The sequence below is a fragment of the Chenopodium album genome, chromosome 21 (assembly GCF_948465745.1).
Source record: "Chenopodium album chromosome 21, dcCheAlbu1.1, whole genome shotgun sequence".
NCBI lineage: Eukaryota > Viridiplantae > Streptophyta > Magnoliopsida > Caryophyllales > Amaranthaceae > Chenopodium > Chenopodium album.
In genome coordinates this window covers 9402959-9419880 of record NC_137854.1, presented here as the reverse complement: position 1 = coordinate 9419880, position 16922 = coordinate 9402959, and the positions used below count along the sequence as shown (strand labels likewise).

The following is a 16922-nucleotide window of genomic DNA, read 5'->3' as shown; positions in this document are numbered from 1 at the left end:
TAGTTACCCCTACAAAAATAGTCTAGTAAGATTTATTATAAGAATAAATAAATGGCAATAATGATAATTATTGCTCACGTAATATCTTAAATTATGAACTTGATTTTTCATTCTAATGTTTAATGTGGGATAACATTCACTAATACACACTTGTACAGTTGTACCTAATAAAACATATACAAGTATTTGTAATGGGTTAGTCTGTTACATATACATTTATCTGTACTTGTATTGTACATGGTCTTAAACTAGAAAAGGTGGCGATAATTGATGTCATGCTTATTGCAGAGTAAATGATGGGTATAGAATAGAAGAAGAAAAATGATCTACTACTACTTTGTTGTTGTTATAAAACAGGGGAGCAATTCTACTACCTAATTGGCAAACAATTGTGCAGAGCTTAGATATTTTTCTTTTGATGAGATGTTCTAATCTGTTAGTACTCCTGCATGAGATGCATTTGTGGGTAGAGGATGGCCCACTGAGATGCATTTGTGGGTAGAGGATGGCCCACTTGGGCCCCGTTCTTTAGAGCTACTTTGCTCTGCTCTGCTCTACTTTGCTTTCCTGAAATCTGCTCTACTCTGCTTCAATCTGCTCTGCCATGCTCTGCTTAAAAAGAGTACTTGAAAATAGCTGCTTCAATATGCTCTACTCTGCTGAAATCTGCTTTGCCCCGCTCTGCTCTGCTGAAATCTGCTTTGCCCCGCTCTGCTCTGCCCAGAAGCTCAAAAGAACAGGGCCTTGGTTTGTTGAATCAAATCTGGGAGGTTAAGTTCTGGACTTCCACACGTTCCAGTCCCCTCCCAATTGTTGTTGTGGGGGATTGAACACGAATTCTTCTTACTAAGTATAGTTTCAATCACCACTACACCAACAACCAATTGGCATAATACTAAAATAGTTGAGAGGAAAAGATTTCCTACAAAAGAACGAGAGTAAGTAAATTAGTACACCCTAAAATGGGAAAACAAGGAAATATTATGAGTAAGAAGAAAGGAGTAAAAGAGAAATGCAAAATAGTTGTATAAGATGATCTTAGTATATAAGATCAATTTACAAGTAGTTAGTTACACTTAATGACTAAATAATATTGTTTAATACGAAGTAAATTATACTATTGAATGAAAAACTCAAAAAAGTTACATAGTACAAATTTTGATTAAATAACTATTATCAATTATTTGTATTATTATCTTTAATCAAAACTATTACTCCTTATGATCTATTTTCAAAAGTATGAGACAACGAATCGAGAATGTGTCGAATTGTTAAATCTATGTATTTAGATACTTAGTCCTTCTCCAGTTATTTCTTTTTTGATTTTGTTAAATTTATTTTCTTTGTCGTTAATCATTAATTGTACATGTCGTATGACTTTCATCAATTAGTGTCTTTGAGACTCCTTAAAAAAAATAAAATAAAAAAAAAATTAAAAAGTGTAACACCTTGTGATCATACAATTGATTACTAATTTGAGTTATAATATACTTTCATCAAAGCCCAGCCCATTAACTTAAACCCCCCTCACTTCTCCCAACTTCCTCCATTTCCATTACCATTTCCATTTCCATTTCCAATTGCCGCTGCATCAACCGCAAAACCTCTCTTCTCCATTTTCCAGCTTCACTTTCTCTCTCCTCCAGAAACCACCATGGGAGGCAGAGGAAGAAGCCGCACTCAACGGAAACACTTCAAGCAAAGCAGAGATAACGTCTGGAAAAATGGCTCCAAATCCGACGCTTCCTCCGCCGCCGCCGACGCCGAGAACAACTCCGGCGATGTTGAAAGAAAAACCAGGGAAAACTGGGAGCCATTGAAGACTCAGAACGCTGTTTTTGAAGATTATTACAAGGTTTTGTTTCTGCTCTATTTATTTTGCTCGATTTCTAATTAATTGAATTATTATTTAGTTAATTTGAATATGAATATGAATATGAATATGAATTTGGCTTCTGATTGTTTAATTAACTAAAACTACTGTAATCGGTATATTTTTTGAAAAGAAATAGTTAGATTGTATATTTGTTTATGTTATAGTTTGATTGTTAATTCAATTGGCTGTTGATTTTTTGAATTTGGCAGGAGCAAGGGATTGTGGCGCCGGAAGAATGGGATGATTTTATGGAATGTCTGCGAAAGCCGCTACCGGCTGCTTTTCGAATCAATTCCAGGTGCTTTCATTTGATCTATTTTTGTTTTGTAAAGTTTTGTCTGGTTTTTAGGATTTAGTTGAGGTTTTGCAGCTGCTTATTTCTTGCATTTTTTTAGAATTGATGTGTTTTAAATTCTTCATTTGTTGCGTATTGTTTGAGTAAGGTTATGTGTTAGGACTTAGGATTAGATCGAATGTGTTTAGGCGGTTTGATGAACATCTTTGACATGAGCTTTTCGAATTTATAAGCGTAATTAAACTGAGAAATCGTCTATTATTGTTGAGTTTGAGTTTGAGGACTAATTGAGATATGGAGTAGTGAATCACACAATCTTGTACTCAGCGAAGATTCGATATTGAAGTGATTTTCATTAGGATATTGATTTATTGAGACTCATGGACTAAGAAGCGTGCTGAGTGGACAATGTTGTCTGAAGCTTGCCAAAGGCCTTTTTGCTTCTTTTTATCGTTGTACAACCTAGCTGATAGAGTGCTAGACTGATAGGTTGCCATTAATAGACAATTGAAGGAAAATAGAGACTACTGTAGGTGTGGAAAACCAATAAGAAGGATTCCTCAAAAAAAGAGTGTGAGGGAATGGGTAATAGCTGACTAGCTGATAGGATGGGCTATGACGGTTATCTTGGGTGGTGCTGTTTGGTGATGTAGGTGAGTATGAGGAAGTGAATATTTGTGGAGGTGAGATTACAAAACCAAAATGGGTGGGGAACAAACTAGGGAAGGTTTTTTATTTGTAAACATGTTACAGTTGAAGAAATTGATTTAAATTAGTGGCTTAGATTTGTCTGTGTAAAATACTTCCTCTGTTAGTTTATATTTGCAACACACTTTTTTGGCACGCTATATGAGGAAGTGATTAGATTAGGTAAATAGACGAATTAAGCTATAAGAATTAAACCGCAGCAATTTATCACTTTCTTAACGTTGGTTAAATTTTGTCACTTAATTTGCCTGATTACCTAGTCTAATATCTCCCTTAAAGTGCATGCTAAAATAGTGTGTTGCAAGTAAATTAAAATGGAGGATGTAGCTCCTATCAGCCTTGAAATGAGAAGTGTTGGGAAACCCAATCCCAATCTACTCTGAGGGGTACCAGGAGTCAATTTTCCTCATATCAATCAAATTAGCTGTGCTTCGCCTGCCTGCCATTTATGTGTTACTGATTATTTTGATAAGGAACCTTGTATTATTGGGCTCTTTAATCATATCTCATTGACCTCTTTTACTGACCTACTACAATATCCTCAATGATAAATTTTGCAGTAGCCAGTTCTGTATAGACATTCGCTCACAATTGGAGAATGATTTTGTCAAATCGCTTCAGGCTGAGGTTATTCTGTCCCATGCTTTTATTTTAGTTTATTTAATGGTTCTACTGTAATGCATCATTGTTCATGTATAATTACTCAATATGGCCTACAGTTTCTTGAACTTCCATGGTTTTTCCTCCTACTTAGTTAACTGGTGATGAAGCAGAAGCTTTAAGGCCATTGCCTTGGTATCCAGAGACTTTAGCCTGGCATTCGGAATTTTCACGCAAACAGCTGAGGAAAACCCAGACCCTAGAGAGGTAATCCTATATAATCTCTGCAATATATTGATTTGAGTCTTTCTCCACTCAAAGCTTGTCCATTTACCATGGGCATGTGTTAGTAACTGATTTGTTTTGATGTTTTTTGATCATATCTTCAAAGTGTTCCTTAATTAGTTTGCTTCACACACACACACTTGTGAGCCTCTTTCAAGGCATTGAAGTTAAATTGATATTGATATGTAGGATACCCATCGTATTGATTATCTCATCATTGTCTTTCCAGGTTCCACGAGTTCCTCAAGCTAGCTCATGAAATAGGGAACATAACAAGACAGGAGGCAGTCAGCATGGTGAGTTATATTGCATGCTTGCGAGTACTATATTTTCCTTTTTTTTTTTTTATGAGCAATTGGAAGCACCCACACTTTTCTGTTGGAGCTTTTACTGCTAGTATATTCAAATAAATGCGAAATTTGTGCAAATAAAAATCAGAAATGTACTATTTGATATTAGTGTAAAGGTATAGATCTTACGATTGTTATCAATGTTTTTTGAAAGAATTGTCAATCAAAGTTTGACCTTGAAATGTATAGCTATATAGGTGTGTTTTATATTGAAACAGAGGGAGTACAATTATAAAACAATTTATACTGATTTTATTGTCACCTCTAAACAGGTACCTCCTCTTTTCCTAGATGTGCATCCAAACCATTTTGTACTCGACAGTAAGTATAAGACATGATTATGTTGCAAAGCATCTTTACACCCTTTTGGCAGCATTTTATAATCTTTATCAATTTAGTGTGCCTGGTTTACCTAATCACAAATTTGGGGAAGAGTAGACTTCTGTATTTTGTTATCAAACTGCTTTTAAGTTTTCCCTCTTTTGCGGTTTTATAATGGATGTCATTCCCTCTTCTCAGTGTGTGCAGCCCCAGGATCAAAAACTTTCCAGTTACTTGAGATTATTCATCGTGCAAATGAACCTGGATCCTTACCAACCGGAATGGTAACTACTGTACATTCATTTGGTTTTGCAGTAAAATCATGAAATGTTTGACATACAACTGCTACTTGCTACGAGTATCTAATTGTGGCTGTTCTCTGTGTAGGTTGTTGCAAATGATGTTGATATTCAACGAAGCAATCTTCTGATTCATCAAACAAAGAGGATGTGCACTGCCAATTTGATAGTTACCAATCATGAAGCACAGGATTTCCCTGGCTGTCGACTCAGCAAATTTCACCATAATTCTTCTGATATTCAATCTGAAAAAGGATTGAGTATAAATCAGCTTGACTTTGATCGTGTCTTATGTGATGTACCTTGCAGTGGTGATGGTACTCTTCGGAAAGCCCCTGACATCTGGAGGAAATGGTAAGTATGATTTCATTTTTCTTTTCTCTCTTTTATATCTTACAAGTTGCTCCATACTGCTGTTCAGTTTGATTAACTTCATTTCCGTTATACCTTGTGCACATCTTTTGCAGGAATGTGGGTATGGGCAATGGTCTCCATTGCCTACAGCTTAAGATCGCTATGCGAGGTAGCTTTCTGAGATTATATTTTGTCTTGATCTTATAATTCAGATTTGATAAGTCTTCAATCATGGAAAACATGAAAGGACTAAATTATGATACTTACTTTGAAAGTTAACGGACCATAAACACACTGAGCATAATATCAGTCTTTGTCTTAGCAAATTTGTTGACATTCTCAAACATGATTTGCCTGTTGATCAGAATACCTAGGAAGTCATCCTTGAAAATTTTTGGCCTTTTCTTAAACATATATATTGATCAGCTGGGTTTATTTTTGTTGATTTGCTGTTGTGTATGTTGATCTTGCATCCTTGGTTGATCTAGATTGGAGGTTCATTCAGTAATCATATTTTCCAAATCATACCAAACAACTAAAAAATTATAAAAGAGAAAAGACTAAAAAAGAATAAGAAAGAAAAACAGGAAGGGTAGTTGGTATGAGACACATTATGGCAGTCTGACTGCCAAGCTTTGATTAGGGATTTGGTGGATTGCTGATGCTTGGAACTCAAATAATCCTCTAAAGTACTTGAATTGGTGTAATTTTCTGTTGATGGAATTAAATTCACAAATAGAACTTTGTGGAAGGATACACTGATAAAAAAAAAAAAGGGACCTGACCTGTGATCACCGAAAAACAGTGGTTCTTGATGTAATCTTTGTGACCTGGAATGGCTGGAACTTGATTATATCTGAACCCGGTAAATTTTAACTGAGATCATGAAACCTGGGTCCAAAATCATTATATCCGTAATAGTGATGGTATTATGAGAACTTTGTTTTGTTATGGCTATGAATGAAGTTGTAATTTTGTATTTGATGTATATATTTTGTTTTAGTTTAATTAACATTAGGTATACGTATCACATTTAAAAATGGGGTTAGAATGGTAGTTTTTTTCAATCCCTCAATTAGTTGGGTCTATTCAAAGATTTCAAACCTGAATGATTTACAGAAGTAGATGCAAGTGATGGTACTTGTAATTGGTGTCTTAGTGTTTTGGAATGTCAACCATGTAGTAGATACATATACATGTTGAGTAGATAACAAGTGTCACCCTAAGAAATATTTGCCCGCCAAGTCCTTTGCTTGGCTGTATATAAATGAACACATATTTGCTGCTATTGATTGTCGGTCTTTGACTGTGTGAAGGGGTTATCTATTATTTTTTCAGGCATATCTCTGCTTAAGGTTGGAGGAAGAATGGTTTACTCTACTTGCTCTATGAATCCAGTGGAAAATGAGGCTGTGGTAGCAGAGGTAAATCTCACTCCTCAAATACTCAACAATTTAAACTTTGGTTGGGTTGCCTCTTTGATTGACGTATTGGGGGTTGGGAGGTATAAACAACTTCTTTGCATGCACTGGAGAAATTCCAGCCACGGGTCTTTAGTATAACCAATGGAGTGTGGATTAATCTAATTTTCTGTGAGGAAAACATAAAAAAGCAACTATATATGGAAAATTGGAAATAGACATTTGAGTAGTTTTGTATGAAGGGACATGTGGCTTTGCACTTGAAGCCAAAGGATTAGCTATGTTATGTATTGGGTGCCTATTTTCTTGGTTTACTTTTGCTGTGGGTTTCTTTGCTGTAACGGCTGTATAATTAACGCATCTGTACTTCTATTTCTTGATATCTCTTGTTCAGATCCTGCGGAGGTGTGGAGACTCACTTGAGCTCCTTGATGTTTCCAATGAACTTCCTCTGTTAGTTCGTCGTCCTGGTCTTAAGAAATGGAAGGTAAGCAAGTAAAATACACATCTTTTGTGATGATTTTTCACGTTCAAGTAAAGACATGGTAGCATTTACTTGCAGGTCCGAGACAAAGGCCTTTGGCTATCATCATACAAGGATGTTCCCAAATATCGTAGACCTAGTATTCTTTCCAGCATGTTTCCATCGGGAAGAAATATAGTTGATTCATCTGAGAATAGTGGTGATGCTGGAGTAGCTGAAGCAAAGGAAGATGATAAGAATAATGTTGTGCAGCCAAACACTGCACCAGTCTCTGAAGTTAATGATGATGAAATTTCTAGTCTTCCCCTGGAACGTTGCATGAGAATTGTGCCTCATGACCAGAATTGTGGCGCCTTCTTTATTGCAGTCTTTCATAAGCATTCTTCCTTTCCAGGTAACTCGACATCAGACTGACTTTTTCCTCATTCTGAATGCTGCATTGTTGTGAGATAGTTTCACTATCCACTGTGCAGCTGTTGAATTCTAGATACATGATAAATGAAGACCAAATAACTTGTGTATTGACTAATGTTAAGCTTTTGAAATTATTGCAGTTGTTCAAGAGAAAAATGGTGAAAATGTCCAGTTGCTTTATAAAAGTGAAGAATCTGCTGAAGGAGCTGGAGAAACAGCAAGCAATTTGAATGATGTTTCGGAAGCAAAACTATGTGAAACAACTTCTGTAGGCAATGCAGAGACGGATGCGGGTTCTTTGGCTGATTTGCCCAGCCCAAAATTGGAAGAGGAAGTAGCTGAGGATCAACAAGGCCTTGATAAAGAAGAAACTAGTCCAAAGAATGTCGGGAAAAAGAGGAAGCTACAAACACAAGGCAAATGGAAAGGTGTTGACCCTGTGATATTATTTAAAGATGAAACTGTAATCAACAGTATCAAAGCTTTTTATGGAATAGATGACTCTTTCCCTCTCAATGGTCATGTTGTCACAAGAAATAATGATACTGACAGTGTGAAAAGAATCTACTACATATCTAAATCAGTTAAGGAGGTTTTAGAATTGAATCTTCTTGTTGGGCAGCAACTCAAGATAGCTTCCGTTGGCTTGAAGATGTTTGTAAGTACCTCGTATCTGTTTTCTTGCTCACAGTTCTGTCATTATTGCTCAAAGTTGTGAGATCATTTCTTTTATTCCTGGAATCACGTGTGGTTTTTTCATATACAAGTAATTTTTTCATCTTCTGTGTATGAAGGGCTGACTGGGGAAGGGTGGTGGGATAGTCATATACTTCATCAGAATCATCACTAATCATTTTATCTAATATTTCAATTACGTATGCTAATTTAATCAAGAGAGAGATTTATTATCTGCATGATTTTTTTGGTGAAAAATTTAGAGAGGCATCTACTAACATCACTAATCATTTTATCTAATATTTCAATTACGTATGCTAATTTAATCAAGAGAGAGATGTATTATCTGCATGATTTCCTTGGTGAAAAATTTAGAGAGGCATCTACTAATTTAAGAGTTATATTATCTTAGTCGTTTTTGTATTCTCTGCTGTGAATCACAGGAGCGGCAGACTTCTAAGGATGGTAACGCCACAGAATGTAGATATCGTATATCATCTGAAGGATTGCCTGTGTTGCTCCCTTACATAACCAAGCAAATACTCCTCGCACCCATTGTTGATTTCAAGCACCTCTTACAATACAAATCCATCAAATTTGGCGATTTGGTTGATGCTGAACTGGTTGAGGCAGCATCAAAACTAGAACTGGGATGTTGTGTTGTAGTTTTGAAAGAAGGTTTGCCAATACTGCTCTCATCATGGACAATTAAATTAACCGTTGCTTATAAAACCAATCATATTATTTTCATTGTATTCCTTGCAGCTGACCAGGTGTCATCATTTCCTATCCAAGTCAAGTCATCGACAATAGCAATTGGTTGCTGGAGGGGGAGGTCCAACTTAAATGTGATGGTGACAGGACTCGACTGTAAAGATCTGCTTGAAAGACTTGAAAAGCGCATGGAAACTGGTAATGCTGAGATAGCCGAACCCCAAAACAGTGGGGTGAATGGAGATTCTAATGCAAATGACACTGACATGAAGGAAGAAAGCAACAACGATGTTGACATGAAGGATGAAGAAACTGTTAACATGGTAGGGTTATAGTTTAACGGTATTCTCTTTTCTTCATCTGCTGTATTCTTTCCTTCGAACAATAGAGAGGAATTACATTTTTGTGATGTTGTATCTTATCTTCTTATACTACATTCAAACAATCTAGTTTTTGCAATCCAAAGTCTCTTTTTCGCTTATCTTTATATTTATATACTATGTACATGCAAGAGGTTTCACTGTTTTAAACTTACGAGTCCTTAAATCGAGATAAGGTGGAAGATAGGTTATATCTTGAAATGGATTCCCTGTTAGATTGTCTCGGCCGCTGTCTGTCGTGTTGGATCTAGCTGTGCATGGCTGCTGTGTTTGCTTGAATCGTAGGCCCTGATTTGTGAAGCTAATCCCAGAAAGGGACAGATGCATAATTGCGTGCTAGATCTTCACCTCCATGTGGTCCTGTGACGAACAGTCGGTGTTCAATAATCAAGTCTGTCAATCTGAGTACTTACTTGCTCATAATTGACGACCTTGTTTTGCATTTTTGTGGCTAATATATGTCTTTTGACCATTGGAATCTTATTCTTTGTATCTTCCTCCGTATATTATGTAATGGATGAAATAATAGTGATGTCATTTTTAATCTTATATCAGAATTTTTGTCTAAGTAAAATAAGGGTTTTTATTAATTGTATTGAAGCACTTAATAAGATACTAGCCTACTAATTAAATTATTGTAAGAATTAAGAAGGTAAAGTGAAATTGATACATATAATTTCAAGAAGCAACATGCAATTATGCCATGTATGTATCAAAGGAGTAGGATGTATTTTCTATTTTTAAAGTTAAATGATTTGTAAAACCTATAATTATACAGGTTATATTATTGTTTTACTATTCAGGAAATACAGCTCATTATTGTTTGATGTTTAAGCATTTACAGAATGATAATGAGTTTGCTTGTTAGAGTCACCTTCTTTCCTATTAGCACATTTTAATTTTGTCAAATAAACAATTAATTTTAACCAAATTTTCAAATTGCTATTATTACTTCTTATTGGGTGGGGAATGGGGATTGTCTTCTGATGAAGATATCAAAATGTGGAGCCATATTTCCTTCTCTTTTAATGAAAATAAGACAAATAATAATTACTCATGAACACATGGATCTCAAATGTAGCTATTATAAACACTTCTGTAGCCTTAACCTTTTATTTTGGGAGAGGAAATACTTCTATCAAGGGCCCATTATGTATCGACGTTTCGTTGTCAACTACTTCAAATTTTGAAAGTCATGCTTTTAAAATGTACTACCCCGTTAATTTTTAGTTGTAACTTAGAAGTTGCAACTAAAAGTTAACGGAGGTAGTACATACTTTTAAGTAAAATGAATTAAAAATCAATTATACTTATATTACTCAAGTTAATTTTGTAAACTAACGAAAGAAAACAAAATCCGACAACAAATGAGCCCAAAAGTTCAACATACTTTGTAAAAGCTAAGGGAGGTTTTGAGAACACAAATACTACGTAATTGTAACATGACAAACTCAACCAACCTTCAAATAATCAAATCTATTGATATAGTTAAACAGAACGAAAAAAAATGTGTAACATTTAGGGCGCCATACTATATCACGCATTAGATCAACTAGCTGTACCTCCTTCCAAATAAGCTAACCGACAGATTTTTACAAACCAAATTCAGCAACCAAAAACCCCTCCCCAATCTCATCATCTCCAATCTCTATCCTCAAATACAGTACAATGTTTAAGAAAAAACCAATAATGATAGAGTGAACAACATACGACCAAAATTGCAAACGACTTTACGAACTACAGCACATTCCTTTCTTTTCAGGGATTACTTGACCAGGACCAGGAACTAAGATCGACTTCCCAGCTGCTGGTGCAGGGTTGCCGTTAGTTTGTTCATCACTGGCAGCCAATGTCTTCTTGTTTACAATGCTGAATATCTCACTTAAGACAGTATTAAAAGCTGTTTCCACATTTGTTGATTCTAAAGCTGAGGTCTCTAGGAAGAAAAGCCCTTCTTTCTCTGCAAACTCTTTGGCATCTTCAGTTGCAACAGCACGCTGCTCCTCAAGATCGATTTTGTTTCCAACAAGCATGATGACTATGTTCTTGTCAGCATGGCCACGCAGCTCTTCCAGCCACCTTGGTATGTGCTCAAAGGTTTGGCGCTTCGTAATATCATAAACTAATAATGCACCGACTGCTCCCCTATAATACGCACTTGTGACAGCTCTGTACCTGTTGCCATTTCGAAGTTGTGTCAGGCAGGAATTAATCAAATTATACCATATTTTAATTGCAACAAAAATACTTTCCTGGCATAAATGATAAGGAGTAAAACTCTTTTAAAAAATGTGGGAAGATGTAGCTCATTCAGATAAGGTCAATCCCGTGTGGTTCTCAGAGAACGGTCCTACTATACCTTAAAAGTTACAGCCGAATTGGTCCCAATATTTATTTGCAAAGTGGCAAAAGAAATTGTTGTTTATGTTAGATTCCGAGTGCAAAAGGCATATCTAATTCAGGAAAAAAAAAAAAAACTAGATAATGTGTACATTAAGTAGGCGTTATCAGTACTTTCTAATTTGTGGGAACAACAGAGCAGGAGACGGAGACATTTTGGTGATTATGAAGGAAATTACTCCATCCTACTCAAAGAGCATCACAGATCCAGACTCGGTAATTAGTGAACCTTGAGTGAGGTTCCAAGAGCATCACAGATCCATACTCACTAATTAGTGAACCCTTGTGTGAGGTTCATGACTCAATGCCTAATTACATGGTTGCAAGTTCACACGAAGCAGTTTAAGGATCAATGTCTGGTTACAGGGTCACAAACTAACATGGAGCATCCACATTGCTAGAGGGTTGAATGCAAGGTAGATTTGCTAGATTGAAGATCTAACACGAAACCATGGTAATGTCGACATGTAAAGCTCCAAAGCCATCAAAGATCACACAAGTCATATAAAATAAGAAGGTATACTACCCTTTACCAATCACTGCCTACTCAATAATCTACTAGCATAACATGATCAGAAAATAAAGCTAATCAAGTAGGTGGATGATCTAAATGATGTTGATTGTCGAAGCAATGCCGACACACACTAATGCCCAATTTGGCCTTTAAACATTTCCTAACCAATCCCAATTAATCTTTACTATATAAGAGACTCATTTGCAGTTTGTAATCCACCTATATTTCTGGAACGTACATACACATACTCTTTTTCATATAATAGTTGTACATAATTTCTAATTTAAAACACGCATCGCGTACATTTAGATCTACTCGACTACTCCATACAACAGAAGTGACAAAACAACATTTAAATAGAAGTATTCTTCTAATAGAGTAAAATAATACAAACTCAAAATTCAAATTTTCCAACAATTGAACTTAAACCCATCTCAAATTCTCTCTCATATACTTCAAAACACCAATCCAACTACTTTAAATCACTATCAATAGCATTAATCAAATTAACAAACAACAAATCACCTTACTAGCAAGCGAAAGGCCAATACTATGCCAGATCAACTAATCACACCATTAATATATTAATCAAACACCTAAAACCTTGAACCAATCATACCAATAATTAATTAATAAATTAATCAAATACCCTTCAAAAACAGTAAAAAATTAAACATAAAACTTATAAAAATAGGAATAAAATTTATAAAAATAGGAGGAGAGAGAAAAATGAAGTAGGAAAATACCGTTCTTGGCCAGCAGTATCCCAGATCTGAGCTTTAACACTCTTATGCTGAATGACGAGGGTTCGAGTCTGAAACTCAACACCAATTGTTGCTTTTGAATCCAAACTAAATTCATCTCTTGCAAATCTAGCCAATATCTGAGACTTACCCACTGCTGAATCACCTATTAGAACCACTTTGAACACATAGTCTACCTTCTGGCTCGCATCTCCATAACCCGCCATTGTTGCTCCTCGAAAAAGCTTGAGATTAAGCTGCTGATTCTGCTACTACTTGTTCTTGAAAACCCAAAAAAATTGAAGGTAGATCTTGAGAAAATAGTTTTGAATTTTGTTTGAAAAGGGGTTGAGGAAGAAAGTGTGAATTGATTTGGGGGGATTTTGTGAAAAAAGGGAGAAGAATGAAAGTGAATGTTTTTCTTGGGATTTTATAACATTTTATATGGTGAAAAAGAATATACTGTAAATTTTTTGAAAAGGGGAAAGTTAATGGGTTTTGAGTAAATTAGAGGGATAATCAATTTTCAAGTAGAATAGATAATTAATGTGGGACACAGCCTTTGATTGGTTGTACATTGATAAATTTTTATTTTGCACTATATTCTTGGGAAACACAAATTTCTATTTCAAATTGGAGATATAATCACTCAACTAGTTATTGGCCCGGGCGATGCCCCGGGTCATTATAAATTTATTACTTTAATCGATCTATATATATTTTGGCTTGTTTGTCATTGAGAGATTAAGTGGTGGTTTTTTTTATTTTTTTATTTAATATGATAGCTTAAGTAGTTTGTTGCTTGTATGAGTTGGTTTGATTATAAGAATAATTTTTTTACATTAAAATAATCATAAAAATATTATAAATCAAATCTTTATAAATTTGATGTCAAAATATATACGACTCCATAATGCACAAAAATCTTTTACTCTATGATTACAATTTTATGAGTTAATGCACAAAATAAAAATGGAGTAATGTTTAATTTCTTACAAACTTTATTATTATGTAATTATTAAGGAGTTATAGTCCAATTCAAGGGAAATTGTCATGCCATGCATATGAAGAGTTTATCAATTAAATTTAATATTAATACACGAAAGTTAATGCATAGAGTTTTTCAATAATTAATGCTATGGTATGATTTGGCGACGACACATCATATGCCAAATGGCAAAATTGTTGACACATGGCAAAACATCATGTCTTGCCATGAGTTTTAATATATATATATTGATATATTGATATTGATTTTAATTTATTTTAAAAATTGGTTTGTAGGTTGAATTGTTATTGTTTAGATTTGAATTCATAAATTTTTTGATTTTGGGTTGATTTGGGCTTAGGTTAGACTAGGTATTTTTTTATCTATTTTATTTTATTTTATTTTTTTTAGAGAGAGAGAGTTAGGCAGACATTATATTATTAGAAATTAAGCTACGTCGAAGTAATATTATACTTTGCACAAAAGTGTTCATATAAATTAGTTTCGAACTACCCCTAACATCCCATCTTGCTACAAGATCTTGCTACAAGATGAGCTAATGTGTTGTCTACCTTTTTAACATGTCTTTTGGTAAAATTTTGAATTAATTTGATAAGTGCTAATTATATATACATAATTAAATCTACAATCTTTTGTATTAACATTGCAAATTTCATGGTTAAACGGGCCACCTAGCCGATGGTTTTAACCACTGAGCATCAAACTATTATCAATTAGTTGTGCAGGGTAAAGAAAAGACGTAAAACTAGCCGTTTATAATAAGTCGTAAATATTGACAACATTTGTAGGTCCAACTTTCTTCTAAAATTGATTTCTCTCCTTGACTCACTCCACACTATTCATGTGTAACATACTGACATTCTCTTTCTCTTGTCATCTCCCATTTATATTAGGGAATAATGGAGATACTAACAAGCAATTAGATGATAAATGGTCATATAAATGGTAATTCTTGCCAAAATTTTCTAATTATCAAAGTAATTTGGTGACAAACAGGAGAACTATATAAAGGAGGAAGTATTCCAAAGATGAATATACAACTAGAGAAGCGATACCCACCAACTATTTATTGATCATTATTTAAATATTGGTCCTCTTAATTACTTCGTATGTTTTTATAATTTTAAATTACAACGCAAACTAACAAATCAGCTGGTTTGCCCGAGTGGTTAAGGGGGCAGACTTAAGATCTGCTGCACATAAGTGCGCGTGGGTTCGAACCCCACAGCCAGCATTTATTTTGGAAAAATCTTCAATTAAAATTTTTAAATACATACTTGTACATAGGGGTGTTCAACGGGTTGGGTACCCAATATTTTCATAATGACAAAATTTTTCAATAATAATACTACCTCCTTCCCCTTTTGATAGTCCCTTGTTAAGCTATTACAGTAAATATCTTCTTAGAAATATTTTGCCCAAAGTTAGTTATAACTTCCCGGATTTCTAGGAAGTTTGTTATGGGTTGTTAATTTGTTATACCCTTTATTGTATTAGCTCCCCTCTATATATATATTCTTTCTTCAGATAATAAAATTAATTATAATTCTCACAAATATTTCTCTCCATTTTCTTCTTCTCTGTATTTCCTCTCTGTCCAAATCTGGGTTTGTTCATCCCTTTTGGGCAATTTTCACGGGAATTAATAAACATAAATAAGAATAGTAAAATTACATTGAAAAGGTAAATTGACATTAGGTATGCAAAAAAGTAGAGAGAGAAAGTAATAAAAGTACATAGGAAAACAAAATTTACATGGGAAATTTAAATTTGCACAATTATTGTTGCATATTGGAGGAAATTTTGTTAAAAAATTAATATTAATGGTTGTTGGAAAAGGCAAATGGGGTGAACATTTTGGGACTAAAATTTGCCCATAAGGGACTATCAAAAGGGGATGGAGGGAGTAGTACATATTACAAAATTTTCCAATAATAATAGTACAATATTTTCATAATGACAATTTATAATTTTTTTTTTTTTAAAAAAAACATTCAAAGTATACAAACAATTTGTACAAAAAGGCAATACAAGTACGGAGTAAAATATTATGGGAATATGTGATAGGGGGAATACTTTGTAGTCGTAATAGTATAACATACGGGCAGTACTCGTAATTTTGAAAGCGTTTGAATTTGCTTACTGTTTATGCTAAATTTCGTCAAGTAGGATTTGATGTGGGATACGGGCTACAGATCAACTAAATTAAAATAAGGAATGTTGGATGCGGAAATTGAATGACGGAAAAATAAAGAAAGAGAGGGGAGACACAATATGGTGACGCGGAAAACCCCAATGAAGATGGGTAAAAACCGCGGGTGGCAATGAGGCCACCAATCCACTATAGTATGGGCACGAAACCAAATATTACAATTACAATGTGTACTCAATATATGTAGATACAAAATAATGTAGAGGAATAAACATAGTCGGGCGTATAGCTTTGTTAGTATGACAGGGGGATAATTGGAATAGCATATGTGGAAGTTAGTTCTTGAAGGGTTAAAATATAGTAGCATGGCTAGTGGATTGTATATGTGGAGATAAATAGAGTAGAATCAAGGCTTACGAAGTGTAGATAGGTCCTTTGTAATGGATTGTCTAGGTGGATGATTTATTAAGGATGAAATGACATTGATACGAAGGATTCATGGGTGTATATTGGGGTTGGCAGTAGATAATTATGGTGGGAAGGCTTGGGCTTAGAAATAGATATTACATGATTGTATATAAGGCTAGTATACATACGTAGAATGTGTGTATTTTTCATGAGAAGAAGACCCTTCTATTTATAGAACTTTAGGTAGTACACAGTAGATGGTTGGAGAGTAGTGGGGATGGTCTCCTTGAAAGTAGGAAGCGATTGTTGACATCTTTACTTGGTCTTCGGATGAATGTGGACTTGAGCTAGGCTGTAGATACGCCGTAACAACCTTGAGTACTTATTCTTGTTGACCTATTATTTCTCCTTTACTTTAGGGACCACCACTAACTATCTTGACATGGTCTTGTAGCATCGATCGTTGACTATCATTATCGGTCAACCATTGTACAAAATTACCCCATAACACTTACTACTC

General features: G+C 34.7%; 2 protein-coding genes and 1 non-coding gene across 3 annotated transcripts; 2 read left to right on the top strand and 1 right to left on the bottom strand.

Annotated features, from left to right (window-relative positions):
* The first annotated feature begins 1519 nt into the window (after positions 1–1519).
* On the top strand, positions 1520–9277 carry LOC145601855 (uncharacterized). Its single transcript, XM_081657933.1, has 15 exons — positions 1520–1855; positions 2086–2174; positions 3440–3506; positions 3634–3746; positions 3994–4060; positions 4387–4435; positions 4634–4719; positions 4823–5088; positions 5202–5257; positions 6427–6512; positions 6904–6996; positions 7072–7387; positions 7548–8065; positions 8526–8760; positions 8848–9277. The coding sequence occupies exons 1-15, from the start codon at positions 1655–1657 to the stop codon at positions 9129–9131; spliced, it is 2526 nt and encodes an 841-aa protein (XP_081514059.1). The 5' UTR covers positions 1520–1654; the 3' UTR covers positions 9132–9277.
* A 1360-nt stretch (positions 9278–10637) lies between these two features.
* On the bottom strand, positions 10638–13233 carry LOC145600102 (ras-related protein Rab11D). The gene is made up of 2 exons (XM_081655987.1): positions 12837–13233; positions 10638–11351 (listed from the first exon to the last, which is right to left on the bottom strand). Exons 1-2 carry the CDS (start codon positions 13058–13060, stop codon positions 10907–10909), a joined length of 669 nt encoding a protein of 222 aa, XP_081512113.1. The 5' UTR covers positions 13061–13233; the 3' UTR covers positions 10638–10906.
* A 1760-nt stretch (positions 13234–14993) lies between these two features.
* Positions 14994–15076, top strand: TRNAL-UAA (transfer RNA leucine (anticodon UAA)). Its single transcript has one exon. It is a non-coding gene; the product is annotated as a tRNA-Leu (tRNA).
* The last annotated feature ends 1846 nt before the right edge of the window (positions 15077–16922 follow it).